At 41.4% G+C, this 21,381-nt stretch overlaps 1 protein-coding gene across 1 annotated transcript in view; it reads left to right on the top strand.

The window, feature by feature from the left end:
• LOC138511482 (complement component C6-like) overlaps positions 1–21,381 on the top strand; it is a 504,666-nt gene that overhangs the window by 362,208 nt on the left and 121,077 nt on the right. The window contains exon 13 of the mRNA XM_069627197.1: positions 16,913–17,024. Within this exon, the coding sequence (XP_069483298.1) occupies positions 16,913–17,024 (112 nt within the window). The remainder of the gene's footprint in view (positions 1–16,912; positions 17,025–21,381) is intronic.

Raw genomic sequence — 21,381 nt, 5'->3', positions numbered from 1 at the left:
AGCCAGCACTCTGCTCCTTCGTCGTCCCAGTGCCCAAAGAGTAACTACCCCGCTGCCCTCTCTCAAAACCCTTTAACCAGTTCCATGTCATTTCATCGCAGGATATTTTTACCGCAAATTATTTTATGAAAAAACTCATTACATTTTTTTACAAACTCCATTCCCTTTTATATGCTATCTATTACCAAACACCCACACCCCATATATATATAATTTTCTAACCCCCTAAAAAATTCAATGGGTTTTTTGGTTAAAATATTTGCAGTAGAAAACCCTGGCGAAAAAACATTCCGCGATAAAAGGCCATTGTACCCTTTTAACCAAACCCTGTGTCTGTTAAGGAAAACCCCTCCCATTAAGCAGATCACTCCACTGAACTGGCACGTGATTTCTTTGCTGAAGAGCAAAAAGACACATCACTCTTAAGCTGCCTGCTCTAAAACAATGCCATGTTTTCATTAGAACAGATCTTCACATTTTGTTTAGTTTATCACCCAGTGCAGATTCAGCCTGCACGTTTAAATTCCCATTTTCAAAGCGTCATGCATTTTTCTCATTCTGCGCCCAGCTTATTTCAACATGGACTAATTTGTACTAAATGATATTAAGGGATTCAGTTACATGTTAACTGGAGTTGGGGTAATTAGTATGTTAGATTATATTAGTATTATATTTAGTGCAGTTCAGTTCATTGAAATATCATCCTGAAGCAAAGTGCAATTTCAATCATGTGCTCTGTGCATTGGCATCTATTTAATTCTGCCTGAGACTCACACTCTTGAGTCCAGTAATGAGTTTCACACCCTGAGCCCCAGTTGAAGTTCAAACCCACGCTAACATGTGCATGCTGCATTGATGAATCGAACTGTTAAAATTTAGAGCCCCTACTCCTACAAGGTGCAACCAGAAACATTACCTGGCAGCAGACAATGAGACACAGAACCCAGCAAGTCCAGCAATTTCTATTCCCCTGGAACATGTTACCTTTAATTTAGTCTCTGGCTCAGTCTTTTCATGCACACTACGATCAATCCTCTCTGTCTGCTCAAGCCGGTTTGAATTATGTTAATGATTTGCTCCCACAATATTGCTGAAAGGTGATCAGATGTATTTTACACCCATGCCAAAGGTATTAACTATCTCATGATCTACCTGGGTATTACACCACAACATGAGTTGTGTAGAGTTGAGTCTTCACCTGTCCATTTACCTTGTATTCAGTTTGATCTGTCCTAGGCAGCCAATGCTTGTAGGAGAACCAGAGGAGTCAGGAAATGCAGCCCCTACAGTGGTCAGATTGCTGCCTGTGTCGGTCAACCTGGAAAAATGTCATCACACCTAGATGACTAATGCTCTTTTGCCTTGATTCTTTGTAACTCTGCTGCTCTGGCAAGCCATGGCAAGCTAATACTATTTTGCATTCACAGAAGCAGAAACAGTTGCTGCTATGAGTGGCCTGTCCTTCTTTGGCGATCTGAGCTCAAGCAGCACGACCAATACATCGATCTCAACTAATCATATTTTAAATCTCAAAAAATAAGCCTTTCAGACAGAAATGCATTGTCAATTACGGAAGGAAAATTTGAATGGAAACATCATAGCTATGGGCCTTCAGGTCAGGAATTAACCTGGTCTATTCCTTGACATACCTGAATATAAGGACTCATTTGCTAATCTAGCCACGAAGTGTAGTCGGTTTGGATGGTGGTTACGATCACCATGGCACAGAAGGTCAACAAATCTATAGCTGATGAAATAGAAGAAGCAGAAGCAAACTTCCTACAGGATAGAACGATCAAAAGGGCCAAGGAGAAACTACAGGAGGTTAAAAAGCTCCAAGAGGAGTCAATTAAATTTACCACAAATAACAAAATGAACAAACTAAAATAAAGACTTGAACACTTTCAAAAGGGAAACCACCTACCCATATATCAGCAATGATCACATCGACATCAATTACAACAGAGGGCACCCAACCATTTCGGAAACTTTGGATAACGTTTTCTGATACTACTTCAAGTGAGTCAGAATTAGAAAATGTCAGATCAGAAGTTGAATTTAGCCAATCCAACCAACATTTTTTAGAGAGAGGAAGATCTCAAAGCAAACCTCGAGGTCGAAACATCATCTAGACGACGATGAAGTAACGCACCCATTTCAACACCAGGAGACAAACTTATCGTCGTCATTAGAAACCATCCCGATTTTAAAATCTCTCTAAGATATATTTGAGCAACATTGAGACAAATCTTCTCATTAAAGGCCTTTCATTCGTTCCTGTGTACAATCCATCGAGCATGACTTTAGAAATAGATCTACAGTGCTTCCTTAGGAGAAAAAGTTTAAGCACATTTTTTGGTGACACCGGAACCCCAGAATTTGATCAGGCGACCACTCCTTTCAGGCAGTCATCCACCTTTGTCCTCCAACAAACACAATGCCTAAAGAAGTTTTAATGGCTTTAAGAAAATAGCCAAACAGATGTATCTGTGGGAGACCAGCAAACTCTAGAGATTTTGCAACAGGATAGTGAAATTGTGATCAAGAGTGCAGACAAGGTAGGCAGCATAGTCATTATGGATGCAGAGCCATATGATAGAGTGGTTCTCAAGCTTCTATCAAATGACTCTCATTACTGGTGCTTACTAGGAGACCCCACGATACAGCTGATGAAAGAGATCTTACAGTTTATGACAGATGGCTTAAATGAAAGCGTATTGTCAATGCATGAATTTGATTTTTTGAATCCTCAAGACATTCGCATTCCAGCTCTATATATTTTGCTGAAAGTGCATAAAGACGCTAGACACCCTCCAGGGAAATCAACTGTGTCTGCTTGTGGCTTCCTGTGTGATTCAGTTAGCAAATATGTCGATATATTCCTGAAACCCCTCACTCTTTCTGTAGCATCTTATCTAGCAGATTACAGGGCAGTCATTAATTAAGTAGAAGGCCTCCACTTTCATGCCAACAGTGAACTTTTAGTATCTTTTGACATTGGAGCGCTGTATACCGCAAAAATAAGGTGAAACAGGCTATGAGGGAAGCCCTAGATTTACTTTTGGATCAACAAGGCGTATCCACCAGTTTCATACTGGACTAGCAGAAATAGCGCTCACAATAAACTTGTTTGGGTTTAAGGGTTTAAGGAACACTTTGTTTTACAGATAAAAGGGACCTCTATCTGGTGTGCCTTTGCACCCATCTTAGTGAATCCGTATATGACAAGCTTAAAAAAAATTCATATCACATGAAAGCAATCGATTTCTGAGCAACTTGAGGATCTGCAGACGGTACATTGATGACATCTTGATCAAATGGAGGGGGGATGAAGTAATTCTAAATACATTTACAGAGTGGTTGAACAGGCTCAGTTCCAACTTAAAGTCTACATGCAAATCTAGAAGCACAAACATACCATTCTTAGATCATGATAAGAATAGTATTCTTAATTTTTCAAGCTTTCACCCTCAAGCTCTCTACCATTTCTGATTTTAAAACACAGAGGCCCTCTTTACAACACTGACGGTAACCAATGGCGCTACTAGCGCCATGGTTGCTGCCGGTATTGCAACGAGTCCGCCAATGTTAAATGGGGAAATACCGCCCCATTCCAAGGTTGGCGGGGCGGTAATTCCCCATTTAACATTGGCCCTTCCCCATTCCCATGTTTGCCCCACAGGGCTCAATGGGAGTGGGGAAGGTGGTAATTACAATACCGCAAATTGCGGTACCGTAATTACCTCGAAAGTTCCTTTGCGGGTCCCTACTTTAACGGCTGGTCCAGACCAGCCGTTAAGGTCAGGACCCGCAAAGGGACCTCGTAATTAGGCGCTAAGGGGTTAACGGCGCCGCAGCCTTTTACGGTGCCGCTAACCCCTTAGCGCCAGGGTCGTAATGACCCCCAGAGTAACATTCTGGTGAGCAGCAGGCCAACTGACAGAGGGTACCCAAAAAACTTTTAAGACATTCATTCAAAAGAGCAAGAGTAGCTCCTGGAATCAAATAGGCTCAAATGTAACACTAAGTCCTGTGTGCGTCACTTCATTCTGTGCTGACACTCCAGCAATCAAGAAATGAATCTTAATTAATTGGCATAATCTACAATTAGAGTGCTTACAATTAGAAAGGCCCTTATTTGCTTTGAAAAAGAACAAGAATGTACGCCAACATTTAACACATGCCACCAGAAAAATGGGCACGAAAGAACACACACTACCAGAAGTATGGGGTTTACCCAGACCCACAGACCATTGGCCATGAGGGATGTGTAGCATCTGTAGTTTCTCGTTAAGGAGCAGCAGTTTTGCCACGTGGACCCTGTGGCAGTTCACCAATTGCAGAATACCAGCAGTAGTCAATGCCATTATATGCCCGTAAAACCATACACCAATTCAACACCAGGATCATAGACCACAGCACACATTGTGCATTTGAACAGGTAAAATGAATGCACCTTTGAACCAACATTTCAAGGATACTGGGCATACTGAAAACAATTAGCATTTGTGTGTGTTCGAAAAAATACAGACCAACTCGAGAAACAGATCAATTGCTCAGATTGAGTCCCAAAAGAACACGCATGGATGTACATACTCCAGTCATTTTCGAAAGGATTGAATGACATAGAGGAGTGGCACATTTGGAGATGCATTTAGTTGTTGCATCCAATACAGAATACTAAAATACTGCAGCAAAATGCAAGTTAAGATGGTGCTCACAATGCAACATCAGTTTATGACACTTCAGCAGTCCGTCTTCGATTGCCATTAGCTGCATTCAAGCGTTTCTACTAACAATTTTTTTGTCAGATTGATATTTTTCCATTTCTTTTTGCTAAATTGGGGTCTATCGTAAAATCATCTATTGCGTCTTCACTGCCTCACGTTTTGCTCCTTTGCTCCCCACCCCTTTCTATTTTCGTCCCTTTGCTGAATGGCCGCATTCTATTTCAAGGCTCCTCTAGCAATTTGTCAGAAAAACGGTGGTCAACGTGAGGACGTTAGATATTCTTTTGTCAATTGAATGCAACACATAGGGCCTCATTACACGGAAGGCGGTAAGGATTAACGGTCACCGGTAACGGTAACGGTGACCGTTAACCCTTACCACCTTACTATGAGGTCCCTTTGCGGGTAGGTACTTTAACACATGCTGTTTAGCAGGCATTAAAAACCAACCCGCAAAGGGACCAGGGTGCTCATTACGGTACCGCAATTTGCGGCACCGTAATTAGCGCCTTCCCCATTCCCATAGAGCCCTATGGGGCAAAAATGGGAATGGGGAAGGGCATTGGGGGAATGGGGAATTACTGCCCCACCAACCTTGGAATAGGGCGGTAATTCCCCTTTCCACCAAGTCGGTGCCGGTATTTTACCGGCATGGAACAAGGTGCTAATAGCACCTTGGTCCTCCGCCTCCGCCTACCATGTAATGACTCTCTTGATGTCAGAGGTCTTCTGTACATTATGCTTATGCTTAAATGTTTTAATAATATAACAAGTTTTCAACTATGCACCCATTGTACAGTGCGCGATATGCATGTCCAATGTATTTATTAATAGATCGTTTCTTTTTTTATTGTAAATGCAAATTTGATTGTTTTTTCCCAACAGGTCCACATTGTAGCCTTTTTTGTTGTTGTTTTTATTATATTTTATTGTTGTCAAGATGCATTTTAAGTCCAGAAATACAACAATCTTTCACCATTCTAGAGTTAACTTGATGTTTTGATCGTTGCCATATCAATAGGCGTCATATTGCTGTATATTTTATGGCGCTCAATCCAACATGAACAAAATGGGCTCCTGAAAACGATTTCCATGTCTAATCTGTCTGGAGTATAGTTCCATCGGTTGTTATTTTCCAATGGCCCAACAATGGATTAACATACTATGGTGCAAGTATTTCCCATAATAGTTCCACATAGTTGTTGATATACTGTGTTATCAAACAGGAACAAACTATTGTTCAAAGTAAAGCATCTCAAGCAGCATGCTGTAATGTGCAAATAATGTCGCTGAGCATGTTTTCAAAAGGCACTTATTTCTAATTTATGAGTGATAGGATAGCTATATCTCTGTTTGCCAGGATATTGTAGTCTTGCAATGAAGTGTTGTTCAACTGGGGTATTATACCTGGTGTATCTTTTATGTAGGAGAGAAACATGTAAACAAAAAGTGACTGAATGATATCCACATTTTCTGGGACGCCCACTGATTATAGTTCTACATGGAGTAAAAACATGACCCCACTCTTATCTATTTTCACCCACAAGTGCACAGTATAAAACAATACATGGGCAATATGCAAGTATTTTTATTGTTTTTCATTGATAAGGTTGACATTATACCAAACCCTTATGAGCAAAGTGTTTTTTGTAGTGGGATAGCTATATTTTCTGTCATCTTTAGCAATGAAATTCATTATTGCATATTGTCTACTGATCTCTTTAATAATGTCAGAATGGTATGTAATGCAAATTAATCTTTTGTGATGTGTGCTAGGACCAGCTTTTCTAAAGTCCAATTAAGGGCTTCACAAAACTGTCCACTGAGGCAGTACAAAACTCCACTCTTAGTATAAGGCTGTGTATTTGGTAGCATAGACAAAGCAGACAGGCTTATCTTAGGAGGGAGAGAGGGCTGTAGGAAAGTACAAAGGACCTGTCACATACAAATGGGTCAAAAGAAACACTTAGAAGTATTATGAAAATTAAAGGTGTATTATAAGTAAAAGTAGGCCAAGGTCAATCTTGGGGCGGGGGGGTACTTTGTCATAAAATCATAAACACAGTATAAAAACAGAACAGTCAGTCCCAATTATGCACATTTAGAATAGAACAAACCTATTCAGGGGGAGTAAAACTACAAGTTACTTTTGGATTACTTTCAGTAATTCAAGGGTAGTAGAACCCGTCAGCCATGCAGTGACACTCAGTTAGGAAATCGTTTAGTAAACCAACCCTGTTCCCAGGATACTTTCCTGAATAGTGGAACACAAATTCATGGAACAGTATGACCCTATAACTACATTTAGGATAACCTTCCGTTATACCAGGTGAGTATGCGCCCATGTGCTTGCTTTTGCGAATTTTGAGCTTGAATAGCTCAAAATTTTACATAGGAAGTTTTAAAAAAGAGAATGCTAGTATTTTTTTTTATATTGCCTATCTATTTTTTAAATAACATTTTTTACTAGACCATGCCTTTAATAGGGCGAGTTACCAAACCAACTATTTTACAAGTAAGAAACTTTGAAACACTTTTTGCATTTTAAGGCAAAGGCCCAAACCTTGTAGGTCCTTCCATGTTCTTGAAGCTTGAGTATTCTCAGTAGCAGAGGAGGCTCACTAGTGCTCTAGTGACCAACAGACAGGTCAGGATAGGCACAGATGCAGGAAACGTCAGTGTTCCTGAGGAAAGCCCTTTAAAAAAGTATTTTACTTTAGAGTTGCAGAAAGGTTCCAGGGACTTCAGAGAAGACACCTGTAGAGGAAGAGCCAAATACACCTCTCAGAAGCTCCTCCCCCATGTTGCCTGTATGCTGGGAACCAGAAGATTCGACATGCGCAGTACCAGTGAGGATGCCTATGCCACAAAGAAACCTTGAGACAAGGTATCCATTGAGAAATCCGTATATGCATTCACAAAGAAGAAATGGTCTTCTAGCAGAAGTCTGCGAAGAAGTGTGAAAATGAATCAGAAAGGACACTGGTGACATGATACGAAGCAGAATTGACACATCTAGAAAAGACACAAATGAAGAAGCAATATAGACATTCTATAGGATCTGAGGATGAGGTATCAAAGAAAAGCAACATTTCGGGATCGAAATGATGATTGCCCGTGTGAAGAAACGCTGAAGAAAGGGCATTTTACAATTGTACAGATGCTGTAACGCAAGTAGACAAAGTAATCCTAAGGCTGGTTACGTAGTGAATAGATTGCGGCGATGCGCCAATGTATATGCATAGGAATGTATACAATTTGGATGTTCCACAATTATTTTTTTTATTTATTTTATTTATTGCATTTACATTTTTTTTAGCAATGTATCTCAAATCAGCAAAAACCAGTTAAAACAGTTGACTGCTAAAACCAAAAAGAGAGGAAAAAAATAAGGAATCGAAGATTAAATCAACTCACTGTTCCAGTCTCAAAAGATATTCGTTCGAGAAATTGAACAAGTGCAATTACATTTTTAGTTCTCAGTTCGTCTATCAATAAGTTCCACCAAATCAAAGGGTGTGGGGCAGTAAAATCAGAAAACAGAGGTCTAAAGTAAGTTGTACGAAGGTCTCTAAGCTCAGGACACCCTGTCACAATATTAACCAATGTTTCAATCTTGTCTGTGTTTCTCCAAAACCGTCAATGGTTTTCTTTGGACAAACCGTGGATTGATGCATTTTAGCAAACTAGAATGCCGTGAATGGAAAGGGCTTGAAGTGTGTGCACAGTTGAAAATAGCTGATGGCGAAAAAGAATTCAAGAAAGACTGACTGGCCCGGCACCAAGAGACGGGACCACTGCAAGTTTGGTTGTCTGTCAAGAAGCTACATGAATATGAGGAAGAAGCAAACTTATGTTAGAGGTGTAATGGAAAAACACTCAAAGTGCCAAGAGTTCATCATTTAATAGTATTTTATGCAACAGAAAGCTCAAACGTGGTCTCCAGTCACATGATCAGATGGAAATAGACTTTGGGTCAAGCTACATCGAAACCAGAATATAAGACCATGCCACAATCCCTTTTATTCTCAGGCGCAGTGAGCCTGTACAAGGCCAAGTTCAAATCCTAATTGAATGGCAGACCGCAGGAGTGATGATGGATGAGGGCTAATTGGCTGTGGAGGCATGACCAGGTCAACCCTCCCAGCATCTGGGTTAACCAACTTGTGTGTGCTAGCAAGTGGAATATTCCAGAACGGTACAAGCGTGCCAACCAATTTAAGAGGGCCACATACTAAAAGAGCCCTATTGTTTGTGTAACCAATAGGGTGTCGGGTATGAGTATGACACAGAGGATGACTTGCACTTGGGCAAGAGAAATGTGCATTCTGTGAAACTAGAAATGTTGCACTGTGATACTATGTAAACAAAATCAGAATGGTAGAATCACAAAGACACAGGAAATTGGTTCATTTCAAAGCAGTAAATGCACTTTATTCATGCCTTGCATTGCTTGGCATAATGTCGCTAATCACTACATAAACAAGCAAATCAGCACTCTCTAAGCATGAGTGCATTTAGTAATCCCAACCCTCCCGGCTTCTCCTAGCAATACTCTTGTAAACATCACCATAGCACTGAGAGCTCCCTCCCAGCATCCCAAACCTTAGCTCTAATTTGCACACACACGCACACTCTCCTCTGAGAGCTCATTCCCACACTCACTCACATTAGCAATAATAAAAGCCACTGTTTTATGCATAGCAATGACACATTTCTACACTTGTGTGCGTAGAAAATATTACATTTCAAACTGTGTGCATTCTATACTTCGGGCGTGCATGCATAATTTCAGTGCATGCATAATTTGAGTCAGCATTTCAGTATTTGACTAGTTCATGGTGATATTTTCTACATTCTACATTCTAAGGACAAGCATATTGTGTCTTTTCTCGCATTGAGACAGCAGTCTTGTTTGCAAAACCCAAAACAAAGCATTCTCCTCACTCAGCAAGGTCGCTTCTCTGTGCCAAGGAGTAGCTGACTGTCTGGCAAAGATATAGTTTTTATCAAAATATTCTCTCACTTTGTGGTCGGCATTCCTTTCTGCGTACAGCTACAAGCCTAATTCATGTGGACTGAGACAAAAAGCAGATCATATTTAGCACCTAAAAGCACTCTGAATGCTGCTATAAAGTGACAAGGGTAAATAAATCTTCATGGCAAATATAGATCCATAATAGCGTAGAGCAACACTATAGTGCTCAGACATAGCCTATTCTAGATGAATTCAAAAGAAATGCATGTATAAATGAATGAATAATGAATGGATTAGTGGATGGATTAATCTCATGATAACTATCATAGAAAAATGCAGTTTCACAAGTTGTACTCCTGACCTTAGTGACCCAATCACAACCCCTGTCACTATGGAACGTATACCTAGATGTTCCCTTTAAGCCTATCACATCCCCTAATAGGTTTTCTTAGTTTGCCACATAGGGTGACGTCGGTAGTGACACATTTGTAGCATAAGAATGTCATTTTTTCATGTGATGCTTTGAGAGAAATCGAGCGAACGTCCGTTGATGTCTGTTGTAACTCCCTGTTTTAGATAATTGTTAATAAAACAGTACTAGGTTTTGCCAACTTCCTGAGTCAGTTTGATTATTGATGTATGAGTAAATTCTGCATCCCCATCCATCTCTAAATATTGCTACCTCATCTTAAAGGGCCCCAGGTCTGGGGGTTCACACCCTAGAGGGATTTAAGGATTAGGCATGGGCGAACTGGATGAGAGAACTCACAATCACACAAATCACCCCCAATGCTTCACAGGAATCACACAAGGCTTAAAAATGGAATACCCCAGCCAAAACATTACCTCAGCAAAGAAGATGAGTTTGTAGCTGGACCTCTTCAGGATCTGCAGCCCAAAACCCTGTCCTTGAATTCCTTGTTGTGGTGACTGAGGACAGGGCACTGGAAGGGAAATTGCAGTAGAGATCAACGGGTAAGGCTCCAGGCAAGAGTTTCCTTGAGGCTGGTCATGGCTCCGTGGTTTTGGTACCCCTTTTCAAGAGCCAGTAGAAGACTGAATATCACCAGTCGGATTCTTGTCACTAATCTGGTCCAGCACTCTCGTGAGGAGACTTCAAGGATTCAAATCAAGTCTTTATAGATTCAGCAGGATGCCACCAGCGGTTCAGTGAGATTCGGGATTCAGAAGACTATGCACCGTACAATAGCTCAAGGTCCCATGATATTGGGGTATTGCAGCCCAGTAAGTTCACAGAATGCTATGGGGTGGTTCAAAATGCAGGTCTTCTTGTGCCTAGTGAATTGCACTAGGCTCTGGGTCAGGGTCATCATTTTTGGGACCCTCAGATTGCTTGGAAGAAAGGGTAATAGCAGGCTCCGGTCGTTGGAAATTGTCTCTGCTGACTTTTCTACATCTTTCTCTATGGATCTGGTTTTAGTGGTCGACTACCTCTTGAGCTTCCAGGTCAGAACTTACCTACCAGTTGGAACTGGTTCCCAGCAGGCAGGCTGGAAGACAAAGGGCTGTGGAAGTTTGGACTCCTCCCTTGCTTCCTGCCTTCTCAGACAGTCTGGACCCTGGGCAGGCTTATCCAAGGTCCGCCATCGAATACAAAACCTGCGCAAAGGACTTTCCTGCCATCAGGAGTAAGGGAAGCACCAAGAAAGGGCAAGCAAATGGATAATGGTGAAAAAGGAAGACCGGGGCCATTTTGGGAAAAAGGGCAACCACGGGTGCCTTACCCCAGCTGTTGAGACAGCCTGCGAGTAAGTTGCACCGAACTTGTAAAAAAGTGACACTGCAACCATTTAGGTTAAGCTTGCCACTGTAACAGAAATGTTACAGCTGTAAGGAGAAAGGGGATAGATACACTGTATTTCTCCAGCACTCCACATACGTCAGGGTGTGCGAGTCTCTCCAAATAATATGTAGAGAGGATAACAATATCCTTCCTACCACTGGGAACAGTTATTCGCACAAGGGAAGCCAGAGAAAATGAAAAGGGGAGCCCAAAGTGCAACCCAGCAACACTGCACAGAAAGTGCTGTGTGTTGCAACAATAAGTATAGATGCCAAAATTTGTCAGACAGGATACAATAAAAAAAGACACTTCTGAGAGTCAAATAAAGGACACACATAAAACGAGTAAAAGAAAGGGTGAGTGGGGAAAAGGTTCCCACTCACTGGAGAACAAGGACAAATAATCCATAAATCCAGCAAAAAGTTCTGGGGTTCTCACAAGTGAGGGAGATTTAGCACTAAACTGAAAATCTTACCTAACACTGTGCATTCAGAAAGGTCAGCACTGACACAACTATCCCTCGCACAATGGTACTGTACAAGGCTAGCCCCTAGCTTGCGAGTCCTGATGAAGCCTGTAAAACAGACCAATAAACACTATGCGTGTGTAAAGAACTGGGGCAAGGCTGCTTCCCTCCGCTCATTATTTATATCTTACTTATCCACACGAAGCATCTGCTATTTAAATAGAGTACAATCTCTTGAGATCAGAAGTCTGTTGATAAGGGCCAAATTTATATGAAGGTGGAAAACCTGGTCTGTGGATAAAGAAAAACCTTTCCAAAAGTACATGTACCATTTAGAGGCATGGATATTTTGGATGTGTCGTGCAATCTGTGTCCATCTAGTACATCCCTGTGCACTCCTCCCAACCTACAAGGGATGCAATAGTCAGTAGAGAAAGTGTTGAATTCGAAGTTGAGACGTTCATAGACTATCTGCTTCTTTGTAACATGCAACCTTTAAATACCTTGTACGAACTCTACCCTAACAGGTTTTTACTGAGCCCCCTTACCTCTAGATTAGTTTAGTTTATGTAAATGTTATTTACCCGGCCTATATCTCGCTTAATTCAACAAAGTCATTTCAAGTCTAACTTCTTTAGGATAGCATTCACTATCCCTTTCCTGGATATTTTTAAATACGGTTGGACTTTAAACATTATGAAACAACATAAGTATTTACATGGAAATTGCATTTGGAAAGGAATATATATTTGTATATATTTTACTAGCTGATATACCCGCCATTGCCTGGTATTTTCTATTCTTATAGGTACTATTTGTTAGAAATACCTTAAGGCAACTTTATGCTTTTTGGAAAGACTCCATAAGAAATCAGAAAAGAAAAATTCACTACATGTTTCGAATATTTTTCATTTTAAAAATGTTTTCTCATACAGACTACACAACACAATGTATTGTTCTTCTTAAAAAGTCATTCTGAAATGTATAACTGTACGTGAGAACAACATGGAGATTTCTGAGCAGCATGATGGGTGACATGATACCGACAGTGCCACCAACTATGCAATTAAAGTTCATTAGCACCCTGGGTGGTGACACCAGCCAATCAGGGAGCTCGGAACGTGGGCTGACACTATTAGTTTCAGCCCGCATTCCAAGCCTCCTGAATGCTGGTTCCCTACCTGCCATCTTCCCCCCGCCAACCTTGTTTTTTTCCTCCCACTCCCCTTCCCACTTACCTGATTGTAGCAGCGGGTCCACGCCCCCACAGCTCCTGTTAGCTCCCAGACCAGTGTGGCTACCATGGAAATGGAAGAGGGCTGCATTCCAATTCCATGGTGGCCATGTTGGTGTAGTATTTTCTCTCTGTGAACGGGACGCTGCGAGGCATACCGTTGATGGAGGGAAAAGACTTTCCTTTTTTTTTAACCTTTAGCATTCATGTAGCATGCTGCACAGGTGCTAATAGCGATATGCCCTGAGGTGGCTGGGCCCACCTTGTGGGTAACGGCCCACCACCCTCATTAAGGGACCTTCGCTTCGCCCAGACTCTTAACTTGGGCGGTGGGTCATTAACCACAGGGTGGGTCCACCACCTCGAGGCATATCACCTCAATATTATTAAAGTACATGTTCATTGTAAGGCTTGTTTATAAACAATATTTTTTGTTTCTCTTCCCAGTGAACACTGTTGTTTCAATTATGTTGGGCAGCAATTTTTTAACGCATACCGTGTGCCCTTACACAGCCTAGGTGGGTCGAGATTGCAAAGCAGCATGATGGGTGGCCCAACTGTCAGGCAAAGGTGATGTGGCGGCATTCCCCGGGACGTGTGAGTTGAGGAATTCTGTTGGATAGTTGATGGCTTTGTCGTCATCCACCACTGTATCGATTGAGTTGTAGTCAGGAACCTTGTCCCGGGAGCATATCCTGAATCTGATCCTAGGGACTGGACCTCGAGTTTTGTTCCTCATGTCGGGACCAGTCCTTCTACTATCACATTGATGTTGTGCCGATTTCAGGCACCTGTCTCATGTGTTAAGGTGCTGATGTCCGTGGTAAGAGGTGGGGTGTCCAAATGTTATGTAGCTGGTAATGTCTGCAGGGTCCTAACAGCTCACTATGCAAAATCTGGTGCAGATTGGTGAAACGCTGTGGAACTGTGTAAGAAACAACACCTCCCCAAGCCACAAACCCACACATTTTTTTTACTTTTGCTGAAATCCAGGGAAAGGGGTGCAGTGACCAAATGTCATGTAGCCAGTAATGTCCGAGGGTCCCAACAGGCAACTATGCAAAATTTGGTGCTGATTGGTGAAACGGTGTAGAATTGTGCAAGGAACAATGCTTTGTCACAAATCCTTCTACAAACAAATGTGCAATTTTATATATATATATATATATATATAGATTACAACATATAGGCAATTATAAATTCATCTTTCTTCACCATTACCTTTTACTGATTTCTCAGGCATAAAAAGCCCATTATTTCCATTCTGATCATTGACAAATAGCACAGTTGTCTGTTCTATTGCACATAAGCTTTTGGGTGCTAAATTGGTTTACTAATTTCTCTCTATAGAGATAGCACAATCATCCTCTTCTTTCATATGTTATGGTAGCAAAGTATTTGCACAAATAAAAGTAATTACACACTTTCTAATGAGCCTTTTTTTATGTAAAATCAAAACAGCTTAAAAATATTGTGAAAATACTTGTGCATTAATTCATGAGCACTATCTCAAAATAAGCAAGCATCAGCAATGCCAACAGTTTGGGCTTTTGTGTAGGCATGGGAAATACACTTTCCAGGCACTGCCATTGATGGTGATGGTAACAGGTGCAAAATGGTGCCAGTACCTGGGCATCTAATAGCAATGCCTACTACATATGCACAGGCCACAACTGTTGGCTTTGCCAATGCTTGTTTTTAACAGGACTTCCGTGAAGGACATGCATAGTCCTTATAAATTGAGTGGCTTGAAGGAAGGCCTGGTTTAGACATTTCTGTTACAGAATTAGCATGTTTACAGCGCCAATTAAATCATTAATTCTCAGAAGACTGCTTTGAAAAACACTGGCAAGCAATTTGAGTGCAAAGTTTGCAAAGTGTGGGGGTGTTTTGCCGGGAGTTGAAGGAAGTGTGTGGGAATGGCTATAGGGATTGGCATGGCCATGGGCAGTCAATGGGATGGGTGGGCAAATACCAAACAGCATCTATAAGCTTGATGTCTCTCCTCATTTGCCATTTTCCCCTATCGGTACTTTAATGCAATAGTTTCAGTTCATAGGTGGCTCTACCACCTAATGGTACCAACTAACAATGAATTTACAGTGCCTGATAGCTTCTGTTTTCAGGGCCTAACCACTATATCGGCAGCGTCTAGCCTACACAGATTTATCCATTGCCTGCAGCCCCATCTTTTCTCATCTCATCCCCATCTCTTCAGATCTTTAGATATATTCAGTCCCTCGCTGATTATGGGGTGCCTTATACACAATGATTTTATACATTAGTTCTATTGCCTATGTTATGGTGATGTACATTTTGTGTTTTTCATAAAATGTGTTATATAAATATAGATTGGTAATACAATTGATACTCTAAAGTTCTTATTTGTTTGAAGGGAGGTATCTGAATAGTCTGCACTGAAATGAAAATGTTTGTCTCCTTGCCCTCTCAATCTTGCCTTTCTGGTGCTCATATCTGGCTAGGAACTGATTTCTGCTGTTGCAGATACACACAAAGATGGGCTGCGTTTCACCCACAAACATGGGGATTACATCACTGCCTACTTACGGATGATGAAGCTGTCCCTTTACAGTTATTGAGGCTTGTAGAGTCAACTTTTGAGGGTTTGGGCAGGAGTGGGTGGATGCATTTACTGGGTCCAAGGGAGGATGTGAGGATTCTCATGAGCAATGTGTTACTCAAATCAAGACTGAATTCGACATTAGCCTGGACCATTGATCCATAGCTCATCTTGAGAAAGAAAGGTCTTGGGAAAGAAAGTCCTGTGGTTTTGAAAGCAACTCACCTAATGGGGCCCAATACAGATGATTTGGAGTAGGGTGTCAGTTGTAGGATGTATCCTACAAGGTTTATTGTGGATTGGCAATGTAGGGTGTTTGGGTGTTCCCTGGAATTGTTGAGTAGTAGGGACCATATTGTTGTGGATTTGTGCTTGCAATAGGTGCAGAGCATCAATATGACTAGTGTGGAGATGAACTTAAAAGGATGTTTTCTTTTGAGTACACATTCATAAAGGACCCTTCTGTATCCAATGTGAATAGGATATTGTCTTTAGTTCTTATGCGAATATGGCGGATGTAAATCAGTAGTTGGTGGATGACTATGTCAGAGATTGCAGGGAGATCCAGCAGCACCAGAAAGCAGGGGCTGTTGTCTAAGATGTAAATGCCATTTTCTACATCTAAAACTAGAAGGTTGTTGATGTATGTATGTATGTATGTATGTTTGTAATTGTCGGGCAGCAGCTTTTTCAAAGTTCTTCCCAAGAAAAGGGTAATGGTAATGGAGTAGTAGCTGATTAGGCGGTCTGAGCAGAGTGTGGGTTTTTCAAGTGGAGAGTGGATTGAACCTCTTTCAGGTTGTGGGGAGGTTCTCTGAGTAGGGATAGATATATTGACCTTGGCAAGGATTACAAAGGCAGTTTACAAAGGCATTGTTGGATGGATGATGTTTTGGGTAGGTCCTTCCTTGCTGCATTTGGCTGATGTTTATAATGAAGGTTATTTTCAATTGCTTATTCAGTGGGGTCTGGAATAGGAGGGACTGATGGGGTTGGAGGGGTTGATCCATTGCTTTGTAGATTTGAAGAAACTCTTGCTTTTATTAATGACTTCAACTGTGGTGTTTTGGAAGAAGCCGACTTTTACATATTGCTTTTAAAGGCTCCCTTTATTTTTAGGGGTGCTCTATGCATTAATGATGATGAAGAAAAGAAGGAGGTGAACATTAATGAACCAGAGCCTACGACTGGATGTACAACACCCCAGGCACCAGAAAATGGATATTTTAGGGTGAGTAACAGCTCGAAATTCCTGCAGTATTTAAAATTTGGCATGTCTTTAAAATTTACAATTTATGATCTATACAACATATTATTTTCGTGTGCAGTTGTGAATGAAAGCGAGGTTAATGGCTAACTGCAATGCATAACTAGAGGCAATCAGGCTACAATTAACAGTGTTGATGAGGGTAATGTGCTTGCTTTGCCTTTGTCTCAGAAGTATGAGTAAACATCCATTATGGTCATTTGGATACTGTATAGCTGATTCTCCTTGAGTACTTGTTGGAAGCAATGATGCTCAGTAGAATGGGGGCAGGGCGAATGTGGTATTGCTTCGAAGTTCCAAGGGGTCTTTGTGCACTCAAAATTTAATCGTGTGCCAATTCCATCATCAACCACAACCCCTGTGTGTCAGCAATGGCTGCACCCCAACTTCACCAGATGTTAAGTCATGATTAGTGATGAAGGGACCACAACTATTTCATATGGCTGTGTGGGGTTATGAAGGAATGAAAGCAAGAATTAAGAATACCTTATGTCTCGTTTCTCTTCATTTCATTGAAATACTGGAAAGAGGAGATGCCACCTGCAGAACTAGGGTTCAGTCGTGCAGGTTACTGGGCACTTCAGGGCCAAATGAAGCATCAGGCCTATAAAGTAAGGAATGTTTAGATAGAATGTCTGCAAAAGGCATGATGATTAATCCGTGTGGCTGCCCTACAGATACCTGATATGATTACACACCTTGGAAAAAAGACTCGCTCACAATAATAAGTTAAAGATCAAGAGGGCATTTCTTTAAAGGATATATGTCTTAGGACAGTTTTTCTGAAGTCTAACTAAGGGCTTAGTAAAACCATTCAACTGAGACAGTACACAACTCCATTCTTAGTATAAGGCTGTACCACCTGAGTATATGGTAGCTTTGACATAGAAGCTAGGCGTATCTTAGGAGGGAGAAAGGGCTGTAGGAAAGTACATAGATCCTGTATTATACCAAGGATTCAATAGAAACAGGTACAACCAAAAGTATTATAAAAAATAAAGGTTTATTATAAATACAAGTAGGCCAATTTAAGTCTTGGGGAAGTACTGGTCATAAATCATAAACACATTTATAAAAACACACCACAATGTGTAAGGGACACAGACCAAAACAGAAATCCTTCTTCAGAATACCTTACAGTAATTATAGGGAAGACAGACCTTATCATACACATTTGGTATAGGCCAGACCTATCCATGGAGAGTAAAAACCATTAGTTACTTTTATAGAATACTTTTCAAGAATGGCACACATCTATGCTAGGCAGGTAAAACATAATGATGTAATATACTATTACAGTTGCTTTGCAGGTCAGTGGAGCACAAACTGAGGGATGCAATAACTCTTTAACTTATTTTGGGATGGCACACAGCTAACTCAAGGTATGTAAAAGCTATATACTTTTTAAAGGAGCTATAAGCAACTGTTTTAGCATCTGTATAAAACAGACCAGGGAAAGCAAAACCCAATGTTACGCTTTATGAATGACACAATCTTATTCTAGGTAGGTAAGACCCAAGGCAGAAACATTCTAAACAGGCTATACAGCAAGTTAGGGGAAGCAAGACCCAGTTGGGGAAAGTATACACCTATTCTCTTAAAGAAATAGTTAATGAAGCCAGCAGCATTATTTTTGGGAAAGAGGCACAACCGATTTACAGATGACTAAATTAACTAAATTAACCTTATATTACTTTTCAGAATGGCACAACACACGTTCAAGGTAAGTAAGAACTTTTGTAACGGTCCACTCTCAGTGTTACAGTTACCCACAAACTCATTTACAAGAAAATACACGTTTAAACACTTGTTTTTTTTCTGGGCAACAGGCCCAATCCTTAGAAAGTATTTCCCTTATTCTTGGAGCATGGGTGTTCTCAGTGGCAGAAGGGGGGCACTATATCCAACAGACAGTTCAGGAAGGCACAGAAGCAGCAACAATCAGAGTTCCAAAGGAAGGCTGGTCAAATAAGTATTTCACTTTAGAGGTAGAAGAGGGTCCAGGGACTTCTGAGAAGACACCTTAGGAGGATTCCAGCAGTGGGTCTGGGTGAACTGGTTGAGAGGGCTCCCAATCACAGGAAACACCCAAAGCTTTACAGAAATCACACAGGCTTAAGGTAAGTAAATACCTCAGCCAACACAGTACCTCAGCACAGAAAAAGCGTTGCAGCGGGAGAGACTGCAGGATCGGCAGCCAAAAACCCAGTCGATGGATTCCTTTATCAGGAAGACAGAAGAGAGGATTCTGGAAGGGGTTTTGAAGCAAGGATCAATGGGTAAGGCTCCAGGCAACAGTTTCTTTGTGGATGGATGTGGCTCTGTGGTTTTGGCGCCCTTTTTTAGGAGCTAGAAGAAGACTGAATATCTCTGGTTAGATTCTCCTCACTTGGAAGGTCCAGGACACTGCTGAGGGGAATTTCTGGACTCATATTGTGTCTCTTGAATTCCAACAGGATGCCACCAAAGTTTCAACTCAACTTAGGATTCAGAAGAGCATGGCTTGAGTTCCCAGTGTATAGGGTATTGCAACCCCGCAAGGTTGCTGCATAACGTGGGATGGCTCAAAATGCAGGTCTTCTTGAGTCTAGTGGACTAGGCTCTGGGTCGGGCTCATCCATTTTGGGATCCCCATGTCGATTGGAAGGAAGGACTACAGCAGGCTGCAGTTAAACAGCAAGCACGTTGGTCTCTGGAAATGGCTACGGCCATCGTTACTTCATCTTCCTCCTTGGTTTCAGCTTCATTGGTTACCTCGTCAGCACCTTCCAGGTTTAGAGTATTTATCAGGAACTACAGCACAACATCTGCATTCTCTCCCTGCATTTTACAGCAAGGCCGGTCGGGCTGTCAATCAGGATGGCCAGCCCCCGTTGCCCCCCACAGGGAGTTGTTTCCTTTCAGGCAAGGTGGAAGACAAAGGGCTGCAGAGTTTTGGACTCCTCCCTCGCTTCCTGCCTTTTCAGGCACTCTGGAGCCTGGGCGGGGAATTCACAGGTTTCCCACTGAGGTCGTTCCCACCTAGAATGGCAGGGGAAAACCTTAGAAACAGCAAGCACACAAGAAATGGCAAAAAAGGAGCCCACCATTTTAGCACAATAGCCCTATGTGAATTACCCAGGCTGAGTAACAGCCTGTGAGTAATGAAGACCAAAAAGTCATAAAAGGAATTACACTGCCACCAGCCATTCAAGGAAACTTGCAATTGTAACCAAATTTTACCAAGTAAGTAAATAAGGGGATACATTGCATACCACCCACAATCCACATAAGGTTGGGTTTGCTGGCTCACTATATAAAATGTAAAGGGGGATGAAAATCCCTCTTTACTACTTGGGAACGGTAGTTCACCTAGGTACATGAAAGAGAAATTAACAGGGGAGCCCATAGGGCCAACCCAGCCAAAGCCAAAAAGTTGTAGGAAACTATAACTTCAAGCATACACTATGGAGAGACATAGAAAGGTCACTCATAAAAAGAGTAAAACACTAGGTGAGAGGGGACAAAGATTCCCCTTCACCTAGGGAAATGGTAAAATAGTTACCTAGTCAAAGCAAAAAAGTTCTGGGGTTGACACAGTTCAGGAAGATTTATCAGTCATATGAAAATCTAACCTAACACTACGCAATATAGAAATTGAAGACAATGTGAGATTTCTGGTTGCTAAAAATAGTGACATGAGAAAATTAGGCAATCAGATTAAGTGTATTTGCAGAGTGCACTTTTATCCCCAGCAGGGCATCTTGGTGCTATTGACAGATATTTATTGTTACCCAACTTAATGGTACTCATTTTATTGAGCTCGGAAGGAAGAAGGGCTGAGTGGCCCTACCGGGGTTTGTACCTGTGACCATGATGTCAAACACAGGCCCCTGTAGTGGATGCATTGGTCCACTGAGCCACAGACCCAGCTTTATAATGATTTCTTGAGTATTCTCAATAGTGAGATAGGAAGCTAACATATATTTTCTTTTGTACAATTTAATTGCAAAGGATTGTTTACGTGTGATCGTATGTGTGCCTCCAGATGAACTCCCAAAAGAACACTGGTTGCAAGGTGTGGAGATGTATCCCTTTTTGCTGTCCGAATAAACTATTCTACTGTAAAAGCTGTTCACTAGAGAGATCACCTACGCTCACAGAATGAAGGATACCTGCTAGGATTGGGAAAAACAGAAACAGCAGGATGTCAGAACTTGGTGTGCGGGAATAACTTCCGATGAATGTATTACTACATGCAGATATGCATCTATTTCTGAAATGCACTGTATGGCTACTGTTTTAAAAACTGTACATTCTGAAAAATAAAGTTGGTTAGAGC

The sequence above is a fragment of the Ambystoma mexicanum genome, chromosome 6p (genome assembly GCF_040938575.1).
Source record: "Ambystoma mexicanum isolate Mex_15411 chromosome 6p, UKY_AmexF1_1, whole genome shotgun sequence".
In the NCBI taxonomy this organism is placed as follows: Eukaryota; Metazoa; Chordata; class Amphibia; order Caudata; family Ambystomatidae; genus Ambystoma; species Ambystoma mexicanum.
Note: the sequence above shows the minus strand (reverse complement) of the source record. Positions and strands in the feature narration are given on the sequence as shown.